This window comes from Sphaeramia orbicularis, chromosome 1, assembly GCF_902148855.1.
Source record: "Sphaeramia orbicularis chromosome 1, fSphaOr1.1, whole genome shotgun sequence".
NCBI lineage: Eukaryota > Metazoa > Chordata > Actinopteri > Kurtiformes > Apogonidae > Sphaeramia > Sphaeramia orbicularis.
This window is the reverse complement of record NC_043957.1, coordinates 46,016,624-46,029,495: the sequence shown is the minus strand read 5'-3', so window position 1 is coordinate 46,029,495 and position 12,872 is coordinate 46,016,624. Positions and strand designations below refer to the sequence as shown.

At 35.9% G+C, this 12,872-nt stretch overlaps 2 protein-coding genes across 2 annotated transcripts; both read right to left on the bottom strand.

Moving 5' to 3' along the window:
- Positions 1 to 1,839: 1,839 nt before the first annotated feature.
- toporsa (topoisomerase I binding, arginine/serine-rich a) lies at positions 1,840 to 6,037 on the bottom strand. Its single transcript, XM_030144796.1, has 2 exons — positions 5,899 to 6,037; positions 1,840 to 4,809 (listed from the first exon to the last, which is right to left on the bottom strand). The coding sequence occupies exon 2, from the start codon at positions 4,804 to 4,806 to the stop codon at positions 2,353 to 2,355; it is 2,454 nt and encodes an 817-aa protein (XP_030000656.1). The 5' UTR covers positions 4,807 to 4,809; positions 5,899 to 6,037; the 3' UTR covers positions 1,840 to 2,352.
- A 2,039-nt stretch (positions 6,038 to 8,076) lies between these two features.
- ndufb6 (NADH:ubiquinone oxidoreductase subunit B) lies at positions 8,077 to 11,314 on the bottom strand. The gene is made up of 4 exons (XM_030149423.1): positions 11,041 to 11,314; positions 8,709 to 8,801; positions 8,445 to 8,489; positions 8,077 to 8,218 (listed from the first exon to the last, which is right to left on the bottom strand). Exons 1-4 carry the CDS (start codon positions 11,218 to 11,220, stop codon positions 8,153 to 8,155), a joined length of 384 nt encoding a protein of 127 aa, XP_030005283.1. The 5' UTR covers positions 11,221 to 11,314; the 3' UTR covers positions 8,077 to 8,152.
- Positions 11,315 to 12,872: the final 1,558 nt, after the last annotated feature.

Here is a 12,872-nt window from a genome sequence, read left to right as displayed (position 1 = left end):
AGTGGGCCAGTAAAATAAAAACAGTGAAAAAAGTAAAATGACAACATGAAAATATTCACATCTACAAAGTTTCCTTAAAAATCTGAATTACATGAACAACCTGAAATGTCTTAAGAAAAATAACAATTTTAACATTATTCTCAGTTTATCATTTAAACATGTGCACAATTTACAGATCACTGTGGATTTATAGACACCAAACATTTAGTAACATACAGAATATTGTTAAAATTGTACTTCCTTTGAGACATCTCAGGTTGTGCTTATTTATTCAGATTATTCACATTTTTAACAAAAATTGTTTGTTAATGTAAAAACATTTTCATAAAATTTTACTTTTGTTTATCTTAGAACAAAGAGGAAAAATGTGCAATTGTCATTATTTATGGGTTATTATAGTATTTTATTCATCTGACCCACTTAGGATCATATTGAGCTGCATGTGGCCCCTGAACTAAAATGACTTTTACACCCTTCGTTGTTACCATCTCAGTGTCATTTTTGCATTTCACAAATTCATCCAACAGGCCGGATAGGACCCTTTGGCGGGCTGGGTTTGGTCCACAGGCCATATATTTGACAACTGTGGTAAAAAGCAGTGTTTAATATTATTTTATCTCCCCCTACAAGAGACTGTAGCCACTCCACAACTACATTCTATGTTTGTAAATCATCAGAAAAATCAAAATTCATACAGACTGGTTTGTTTACAGCGGTGGAATGACCCCCTGCACATCTATATGAAGAACATTAAAAAAACACAAACAGCATCCTTGTGAATCCATCCACAGTGCCAACACATAACACACGTGTTGATGCATTTCAGTATGTAATATGTATATCCATTGCACAAGTTGATCATCTTTTTCATATTGTGAATTTTCTCTCCAATGCGATATAAAACCATAAAAAAAATATATAATTTAAAAAGGTCAATCTAAATTACCCATTGGTGTGACTGTGACAGTGATTGGTTGTTCATCTCTGTATGTCAGCCCTGCAATGAACTGACATGTCCAGGGTGTACCCCACCTTCACCCATAAGTGGCTGGGAAAGGGTCCAGCAACCCCCATGACCCTAGTGAAGATAACTGGGGTTCAGATAATGAATGAATGAATAATTCAAAAAGTGATTTAAAAAATCAACAAGAGTTGAGGTTTTTTTCTAATCATTTGCAAACAAGATCTTGGATAAAATACATGCTTCAACAATTTAAGATTTAAGTGGACCGTACAAAAGAGAGCAACTGCTCCAGTGCATTGGGAACCAGTACTGACATAAACTACAGGGTGTCCCATAAGTCTCCATACATAGGAGACATAATACATTCCATGGTTCTAACATGTATTTCTTCATATTTCTTCTTTATAGTTCTTCAGCAGTGGAAGACACGCATTGAAATGTGTTCCCGACAAAATGGCAGTCATATAGAGCATATTATATAAATAAAAATGGTTTATGTCAAGAAACGTTTATTTTTCCTATGTATGGAGACTTATGGGCCACCCTGTACACTGCAAAATTAGCTGGAGGTTGTTAAAAATGGTTTTATCCAATGATAGGAGCCTAATTTTGTAATAAATTATTTTGTTAATGAGGTACACTATCCAAGTACAGGAATGGAGTTTATGAAATTTGTACATAAAATGTCATAATTCATGATCTTGTTTACATTCTGTTCAATCCTTAATCTTCTCTTCACCTTAATTCACAACTTGCACAACTTTCCTTTAAAATGCAACATAATACACAGTTTGGTGGACCTTTATAAACATCTAGTCTAATTATGTATTTAGAAATACTGACAGCAGACAGATGAGCATTAACATAATACAACCCACAGTTGCTAATGCAATTTATTTTTAAATAAAATTGAATACAAAATAGCATAAATCCAAAGAACTTCTCTTGATATTAAAAAGTAGTGCTCTCTGAGGAAGTAAACATTAGTCCGTAAAATATATTTTAACAAAAAAAAAAAAAATCACTGTAATCAACATTTTCCCTGCAAGCAGTTTTAAAATAAAAAATATATCCAAATTACACAAATGAATTTCCATAACACAACTTGGAAAAGTGACTGATGATTTTGTCATTCTGCTTTGTTCATAGTGGTATTTTGCATATAAAATCAAATATGAAGTAAATAAACACACTCAGTCTAACTCAACACATCTGTATTTGTCATATACACCAGCATCTCATAAACTGCAGCATAAACATCTGTAGTAATTAAAGAGATATGTTTATTCAGTTTATCCTGAATACTAAAATACTGCTGGCAGGCATTAGCAACTGAGAGTGAATCCATCTGTGTCAACTCCCCACAGTGGGATTTTATCTCCTCATAATTATGCTACAGTGTCCAGGGGGGTGGGCTCAACTGGATCATCACTGGTATTCTTGGAGTTGTCCGTATTGGAGCGACTGGCCTGGGTGACACTGTCCTTAACACAATAATCACTATCACTTTCAATGGTGATGACTGTGGGTGAGCGTTTCTCTGTGTGTTCATTAGTCCTGTGCCTTTTACTTTTCTTCTTGTGTTTCTTTTTTTTCTTATGGTGACGCTTTCTTTCACAAGAGTTTTCCACATTGCCTGGCTCCATACTGAGGCTTCTGCTGCTCTTCGCAGATTCCTCCTTTGATTTTTTATGATGCTTATCTTTGCTTTTTTTCTTGTGTTTTGTTAATGCAGTGGAGGAATCACATTCAGGGTAAAAACTAGAAGATGTGTTTTTGTGTGGTTCCTCCAAATGTCTGGTTTTGTATTTCCTCTTCCCCCCAGGCTTGTCATGGTGAGACTTCCTTTTCACTGAAGGAGAGCAATTACTAGAATAGGTCTTGGATCGTGAACGTTCTCTGCCCTGTCGTCTAGATTCCCTGCTGCGACTTCTGGACCGCGAGTATGAGTGGCGACCTGAATATGAGTGACGACTGTAATAGTGCGAACGGCTCTGAGTGTAAGGCATTCTTCTGTCATCTTTATCGTTGCTGTAATAGTTGTATGATTGTGAGTGGAAGCTTTGTGAAGATGTGCTATGGCTCCAGTCACAGTCCCTCCTTTTATAGTTACTATAGGTGTAGACTCTGCTACTAGAATAAGAATAGTCATTCTCCCTAGAGAGGGCGCTTCCACTGCTGTGAGAGACTGGTGGGCTCCTGCTGGAGTGTCTGTGCTCTCCACTTCGTGACCTTCTCCTTCTATTACGATCTCTATCATCATCATAGTGTTTCCGTCTAGATTTACTATTACCATCAAATCTATTCTTGTCTTTGTGACCTCTATTTTTTCTCTCTGACTTACTTCGCGTTCTCTGTTTGCCAGATGCTGAAGACTTACACCTTTCTTTTGATTCTGACTGATGAACACTGTCTGTTTCCATTTTTTCTAACTGTCCAGCATCACTTCGAGCACTGCTTTGTGAAGCTGGAGGGCTAAGACTGATGAAACGAATGTGTTGAGGTAAATGAGGCACTTCAGAGGCAGAGTCATCAGACGAGTCAGAGGATAACTTCACCAGTTCAGGGGTCCTTTCTGCTGTTGGCTTCACAAAACCTACAATGACACAGTCATCACTATCAGAGGAAAAGCACTCGTCATTATTGAAATCATCCTGAGTTGATTCTTTTTGGTTATGCGAACTCAAATGTTGTGGCTGTGTGTCGTCCTCCAGACTACTGTCTGAGTCGGAGTCTGGGAGTGACAACCGCTCTTTCCTGCCCTGCTCAACTCTTGTGGAATAAGATGGCCCAGGCGTCTCATCATCCCACATAGAGTGGCTCAAGGTAGACACTGTGGAATTTCCTGGAGGGTCAAGCTCCATCAAGTGCTCCTCATCCTCTGAGATGGCGATTACTGATGAGTTAGAGCTGCCGTCTTCACTGGAGGAGGGGGCTGGGAAGTCATAGACAGCATGCTGGTCATAGGCTTCCATATTGAAGGGAGACTTTGCAAAGCTGATGAACTCATGTAAAAAGTGCTCTGTGCACCCCTGGAGAAAAGGACGGAGCTCTTCCTGAATAGCTGAATCATCCAGGTCAAGATGGGTAATACGTGACATGATGATGTGTTGAATTATGTTGACCAAAGAACCATGTGCCCCATATAACACCATAAGTTCTCTTTTTAGCCAGGGAACAAGTCTATGTAGGCATGCAGGATTTCTTCGGTAGAACTCAGCTGAAATGTCTCTGGACCGGCCACTGTCCCGAACACTCTGAACCCTCACACATTGGCGGTATAGCTCCTTCCTGAAGTTAATCATTTCCTGCTCTCTAACATTTTGCACAGCCCTGCCTTCACTGGCAGCTCTCCTCTTAGCAGCCAGCTTCATCATTATGCGCCTGACATAACGGTCATGCTGTGGCTGACGAGGATTTGCAGAGGCCTCAAATATTATTCCATTTTGTGGGGGTGTGGTAGTCCTTCCCTGCATCTGTCGATGTACCCCGGTAAGAGTTGTGCGGTATCTAAACCGCACTCCCCCATATGTCCCAAAAGAGTTAGTATCCGAAGGCTTCAGGTCATACTTCTTAAAGTCTTGTTCTGACTTAATTGTATGATAGATTGAATTAAAAGGCTGTTTGCACAGAGGGCATTCTGCTTTATTCTTGGACCATTCCTGAATGCAACGGAAACAAAATTTGTGCAGGCAGAGGTCCAAGTAGGAAATGTTGTTAAAAATATCCAAACAGATGGGGCATTTTGAGTCTGGTGATAATTCTGCAGACATTGCATCAGAAGTTTTTCTTTTACCACTATTCTGGTTCTGTGGCAGGGCAAACATCTTGATTGCTGACATGATCTGACAAGAGAAAACAGTATTGTTACAAAAAAATAATTCAGACCTTGCATTTACCAACATCTGTGAAGTCTTTATAGACCAGGAAATTTTACTGAAGCACTGATGTGCCAAGACCTAAAGATACCCAAAATAACCTGTTGGCTGATATTTGTAAGTTTTCTGATCAATAAGGTTTTTTTTACCATTTCAAAATAATAAAAGAGTACTTCCGTTTTCATAATAATGGTAGCAATTCTTTGTAATTACAACAGTAACAGGTTGTCGCCTTTTCCTTGAAATCATCTGCACCTATTGTATAGATACACATTCGCAATATACTCCTAAAAATAAGAACAAAACAAAACGATATTTGTTTCCGGTGTAACAGAGTATGTATGTATGTGTGTATATAAGTATGGTACAAATGCGTAAAAATAAGAATCTATCTTTCACAATAACAGCTGGCTAATTAACTTAATTATATCATACACAAGGTTGAAATGTCGGTACGTAAGTCGATCCGATCATGAATACTGATATACCACTTACATTATATCGTTATGACAGAAGGCAACTTAGTGGTGTGACCGTCAACAGTAATCTTACAGTCGTACAAAATGGAACCAAGAAATGTTTAACAATTTCTCAATCATACTCCTTCTTGGTAGAAACGCTACGGCTCAACTAACCTCGTCGAAATACATAACTCTACGATTAAACTTTAAATTACAGCAATCCTAAACCGTCGATCGTGTTCATGTTTTCTGTTCTTTAGCTTAGCATGTCAGGCTAAAACAGGAGCCTAACAAACCGTCTGTTTGTCTTCTCACAAAAGTCACAAGTATGATAAAGTATTGGTAAAGACTAAAGGACTTTAGTGTTGAAATGATAAACCTCATTTGTCATTTGTAAAAAAAAAAAAAAAAAAAAGCTCTACCGGAAAACTATTCATGTCGTCTCTATAAAAACTGCGTCTTCTTGTTAGATTACAAAACATAGCTCACTTGCTTCGTTTAAGTTAGCTAGTAGCTAAGTTAGCTAGGATATATGGCTAGGACATAAATGGTAAGGGCTAGTCAGAACGTTTGTAAAAAGTTGTGTAATATTTACCTCTGACTTCCTCAGACATTCATGTATTTTACAACCGCTTGGCCTCCAAGTTTAGGAAACTATTCATTTCCAACAAGTTATTTTACTGAAAGTGTTTTCCTGTCCAGAGTCTGGGCTTCGTAACGTTTCCAACATCTTCTTCTTCGTGTTTAATGCTGGTTGATAACTTGTGTTGTGCTCCCACTACCGCCCCCTAGCCTACCATGGTGTAATTACACAAAGTTCACAGTTCAGTACTAAAACAAATGGTTTTCAATGAGCTCTTTGCACAGCCCCACACCACTTCCTGAACTTAACCCTTTCATGTATAGGCCACTCCAGTGGACAGTTCTTCTCCAGCTGTTCTCTTGTATATTCATGGGTTTTGTTGTTTTAGTTCCATATCAGCCAACACAGTGGACACTTAGCACCACCCCATACACTGACATTCAGACCATTACTGTAACTTTGCTATACTTGATAAACCTGATCTGCACTAACATGTTTAAGTGTAAATCAGTTGTTATTTGTTAGAGAAGAAGTTTTTTTTTTTGTTTTTTTTTTTACATATTATCTCCATGAAGTGAGTAATTATTAGCATTAGAATATGTTAAAATGTGAGAAGACATCAGACTAGCAGCATTAAAAATGTTTTTATGTCATAGTTTTCATATCACTTTCTGATATTGGGTTTTATTCATATGTTTCTTTACTTCAGAAATTAAATGCATGGATATTTTTGTAACTCCATAGGAAAAAAAAACTCGATCGCATTGTTTTTTTCATGCCTAAGGAGGAATAAAAATACTGAAGACAAAAATCTTGACTAAGGTTCTCACAATTCATGCATGAAAGGGTTAAAGCAGCTCCTTTATTTCCTGTCTTTCATTATTGGACACAAGTGTCTGACCACAGTTGTCACAACAGACACACATGGATTTATCAGTATGTCAAATAACACTGGGTTACAAAAAAATGTTTTTTGCAAGTTGTCTAGGTTTTTTCAACTGAATTAGGACCATTTTGCACCGCTAAATCCAAAAATGACATCTGTTTTTTGCAATCAGGTCAGGGTTTTTTTTGCTAATTTGATTTTGAAAAATTTGATCTTCTCACAAAATTGATTACATTTTTGTGACTTTATCAGCTGATTTTTTTTATATAGTTCTTACCCAAAATAGGTTTTAAGAGAAAAAAAATCATTTTCTAACAGGATTCCTGTTAGGTACAATGGTGTATTCACCGCAGATGTGGCAGACTATGTCAGGCTTATTTTTGCAAGATCTTCTAGTCGAAGCCATTTCATTCACCTGTAATATTAAAAAAAAACATTAATCATAAATTGGCAAAAGTAAGATCTTCAGAACTCGTTTATTGCAAGAAATATGAAAGAATTTTGTATCATATGATGTGAAAATGCCCATAAATGTAAGCAAAAATGTTAAAAAGCCAATATGTAGCATAGTTCGGAAAGTTGACCTGACTGAGCAAAATTAATGTGATTTTTGGATTCAGCACACCAAAATTATCCTAAATCAGTTCAAAAAACTTAAACAATAAATTTGTTGTTGACCAGTGTAATGAAAGACAGGAAATAAAGGAGCTGCTTTAGGTTCAGGAAGTAGTGAAGCTGTGCAAAGAGCCCATAACTGGTATTTGTTTTATTCCTCAACAAATCAGCACCATTAAGCATCCCCAACATACATTTCTCAAATGTCTTTTCTGTAAATTTAGGTCTGAGAACTAGATCGGCATGAGTCAAATTTCAAGTTGGAACGGATATTCAAAAAGCCAGACATTGGAGACTTCAGACACCTGACATGTTTTAAGCCAAACATTCATCACAATTTTTTAGGATTTGAGACTTACTCACTTCACTTTGATGAAAGACTCAGTGACTTTGGCATGTGGCAGATGACTTAACAAATCATCCTGCTCAGACAAAAGTCAGCATTTAGTGACACTTAAACCACTAGAGGAGATACAATATATTTTTATCACTTATTTAAGAAAAAGCACTAATATAAACTGTGAAAATACTGTACTACAAGAAATACTACTGTATTCCAAAACTTATTCCACTAAAAGTAAGTTATATACTCTGTATAATCAGCCAAATGTAGTTAAAATGTCAAAAGTCTGTGTTCATTCTGCAGTTCATTCTCTTGTTTTTCTTTAAAGCAAAACTCCAGTCATGAATGACTTAGAATATTTTAATGGCATATACACAGTTTGTACAACAGAAATTCAAGGAAATTATTGAACTGTTTCAGCTTCAGTGATGGCTGTGGGTCTCAGGGAGATCTGGAACAACTTCACCCGTCTCCAAGATGGTGTCACCCTAGGTACAAAGACAAGGATGAAATATTCACTCTCTCAGGACATATCAAAGGGTAGCTCTTCTACTAGACTAGTGGAACATCTCAGGAAAGATGCACTTTCAGGTGCGATGATGAGCCACATTGGTCAGGGTATGGCTATGGCAGATAAAGCCAAGCTTCTGTACATGTAAACAAAATCAGGACGAAAAACAGAAAACAATACACTGCTACATAAACCATACTTACTGGGAACAGGCGGGGTTTCAGTTCCACAATACCATATGGTCTTTGCTGTTTGGAAACAAGCCAGAAACTGTTATTTAGTGTGTCCACAGTTATATGAAAGCATTCTCCAAATGTAAATCAATATCAGAATTATAACAAAACCAGAATATCAGCTAATGAGAGGAAATTCACAGAACTAAAACACAACATATAGTATATTTATAGCATATGACAGGAATTTGGCACACTAACACATTTTATTGTACAATATGAAAAGTAACTTACAGAAAGATGGTATTTCACATAGTAGTGGATAATCCATGCAGGTATTAACAGCCGTGTTAATGTGAAAACTCCACCTGTGTATAATTTGTAGGTCTGAAAGGGGAGACACATAAGAGGCAGGTAAGAAACTTGAAGGTGAAAAACAAATCATGTAGGACAGGTTTACAGATCAACTTAAACACAAGAATATTGACTCAATTTAACCAACAGGTTGGAGATGCAGGGGCAGTTTGGCTGAACATTGGTATTGGTAGTTACTGGTCTTTTTCACTGACATTAGGTATTGGCAATGAAGAGGACATTTCACCAGTTACAAAGGCAGATGCATATTTGTTGTTGTGTTGCATTCATGCTTGTTTCATAAATTTGTTGTACTGGTATTACTGTTACGCAAAGATACTGTGGCGAAGACCTTATAGACTTCTAATTAAGGTTTCTGTGGCACATAAATAACTGAAAAAACATTGTTAAAAATGGCCCAGAATGGCAAAAGTTGAGACACCTTCAATTAACTTTTCAAAAACATTTTACATTACGTATAACATCTAAAGCAAAAAAATGCCACAGGACTGCAAATCCAAACATTTGCAACCTGTTTGTTTTAAGCAACGAATAATGATGTAAACACATTTATTTATTGATAACAGATTAAGATACAAGCAGCAGATTCCAACTTTTTTTTTAAGAGGCATCTTAACACACACTTTTATTCTATTACTTTTATGGGTATTCCTTGATTTTATTGTTTATTATAGAATTTCATATTTTATATTTTTGCATTTTACATTCTTTTTGTGTTGCTGCCTTATGTCTTTTAATCTGTAAAGCATTTTTGGGTCATTCCATATAATTTCATCAAGTGGTCTCCACCGGCCCCTCTCAGATTTTTCTAAATTTTTACATACTTCTAGTACATTATATATGATGGAAAAATCCAAAATTTCAAGGCTTAATTGTAAATAATTCCAAAGTTATGACCATTTGAAGTAGGTAGGGGGTACCCTAAAATTGCGACCAAAATTAAGACTTGAAATTTTCGGCTATTTTCAGGCTTCTATAACTTCTGAACAACAAGAGCTAGAGGTCTGAAATTTTCAGAATCATTTCACAGGAATCTATAGTCCAGAAAATGTGAAAATATTTATTTAAAATTTATAATTGCATGTTACAGAGAATGACAAAGTTGAGATTTTATCCATCACAAACTTCTAAAATGCTACATTTGGCCATTCATTACACAAAAAATAATCATAATATTCATTAGAAATTTTATGTGCTATATCTTAGCTACTTAGGGAATGGATCTGTGTAAAATGAAGGTCCTATGTTATGTTATGTATGATATATGAACAGCTTAAAATAAAAAATATCTGTCCGACCTTCGGATTCAAAGGTCAATATCAGCATGTAGGATAGGTAGTATCACAAAATAGAAGACACCATGTGAAAGTACAGGACTTGCCCTAAATTTTGACACCAAGCACAACTTGCTTTCAAGTCTTAATTTCGGTCGCAATTTTAGGGTACCTCTACCTACTTCAAATGGTCATAACTTTGGAACTATTTACAATTAAGCCTTGAAATTTTGCATTTTCCCATCATATATAATGTTCTATAAGTATGTAAAAATTCAGAAAAATCTGAGAGGGTCGGGTGGGAAATTTTCTTAAAATCTGTTGATTTCATATGGAATGACCCTTTTGTATGTGTATATATATATATATATATATATATATATATATATATATATATATATATATATATATTTATTTATTTATTTATTTATTTATTTATTTATTTATTTATTTATTTATTTTTTGCTGTTTTGTATCCTTTTAATCTGTAAAGCACTTTGTGAGGTTTCTCTGTGATAAGTGCTAGATACATAAATGTTACTTTAATTTACCATCGAAAACCTGGGGTCTAATAACATACGGTCATATTTTCAATAACGTGGGTCTGATAGGACATTGTGCATGTTGCTTTTTGAGCCTTATCTCTGTAGTGAGTGGAAACTATAGCATAAATACAGGATTTTACAATTACATGATCCATATGTTAAATCTAAGCCCAGGCTGCAGACACAAACAACTCTGCCATTCAACGTAAAGCTACCTGGTCCAACTATATTCGCCACGTTTGGTGTAATAAACAGTTTACTACATCAAGCTAACAGTTAGCCTAGCGGTCATATATAGAAAACAATAGTAGTACATACAATAGTACATACACCATGAAAACCGTTCCTTTTTTCCACGGTATTTTGTAAGTATGCTCTGGTTTGTGGTTGTTGTTTGCATGCTAGCTTTAGCCACATATACTGAGCACTCACGTAAAGCCTCCACAGGCTCTTGGGCTCCAGAAAACCTGCCCAGAACTTAGCGACGGCGCCCGGAGGTTTGGCTTGTACCGCGGGCTCCCTCGGGCTCAGCTCCTGGTCCTTCAGCCACTGCCTCCGGAGCTTTCGAAGCTGCTCGACGCGGAGCTTTTCGTCTGGCGTGTATCCAGACATCGCTTATTTCAAAGATATTCAACCTCCAAGACTTACAATGACACCATGGAGGACGCTTCCCTTAGCAAGGAAGTGAACCGACAGACAAAGAGACTAGGTGACACGAATTTTACTGCGGAGGAAATGTTAGGGCGACACCTACTGGACTGGACCACGAACTACAAATGATAACAAGCACAGACTGCTACCATAATGTGTAAAAATGCTTTAAAAACTTGACTTTATTTCTACTTCAGCTAGTATATAGTCATGCAAATATTCATTGGCAGTAAACCACTTAAAAGTCAGTTTGAAATTCATCTCCTCAAGTTTTGTATTGGGTTTTTGGCTTTCTTTGAGGTTGAATGAATCTGTCAAATATGAGCAGGACATGTTTTCCGATGTTGGTGTTCCTTTTTGGACTAAAATTAAAATTATGTATCTCTCTTTTATGCAAACCTGATGTTTGTTTATAGTTATTTGCATACCATCCATATTACCTATGGATGTATATATATACTTGAATTTCTATTTCTAATCTATCTATCTATCTATCTATCTATCTATCTATCTATCTATCTATCTATCTATCTATCTATCTATCTATCTATCTATCTATCTATCTATCTATCTATCTATCTATCTATCTATCTATCTATCTATCTATCTATCTATCTATCTATCTGTAGAGTGGTTAACACATTTATTAGACTGCCTTTGTCTCAGAGACAACACAGCCTTGTGATGACAGTGATTAAATGAGACTCTTTCATTGTCAGTGAGCACCTGATGTTTTACCACTTTGAACAGGAATGAAGAATTTCAGACTGATTTCACAATTTTATTCCCAAATTCGAGCCGTGTCACTGGGCTTCACAAATTAATCATAACATTCAGCCACCAAAACTAACTGCTCAGAAATGCAAGTGAAAGACCATAATTTGATATCTTAACCAAGATATAATAATGTGCTTTAAATCTTTTCAAGTTTTTTTTTTTTTTTTTGTGGAAAAAAAAAGTAAATTTGAAAATTCATGGAGAGCATAATAAATACATTTTAGGATCAAAGTTATCATTTCAGATAAAGAGCTTCTTCATATGGGTGTATTAATGCTTACAGAAACATAAAACATGATTTCGGTAATTTTTAATGCTGACAATTTAGTGTGGCTGTGAAATAAACCTGACATTGGGTGGTGGTCTAATACATTTGTTAAGCACTGTGTATATGGATGTGATCAGTTCTCTCTGAGGTTCAGGGGGGCTCAGCTATGGAACAGTTATATTCAAATCACATCTTGGTCTACTTCACTTAGTCAAGTATAGGCTTAGGACATGGACATTTGTGATTAAACAAATTCAAATATTCCTCATACATACACTGTCCCACCCTTACACACATTTACACATACTCTTTCTTTTATTCTTTGTTTATATTTTCGTTGTACTTAGTCTATTATTGTTTTATTTTTATTGTCTTTCTTTATGCTAATGATATAATAGATAAGGTAATTTTTTTTTTAAGGCCGATGGGGTTTTTTGATCTCACCTGCACTATCTTGCTTGTCCTAATGTTTGTTTTATTATTGTGCGCAAAATTAAAAAAATAAATAAATAAATAAATAAATAAATAAAAAAATTAATAAATGTGTATGTTTGTGCGGAGCCCATTA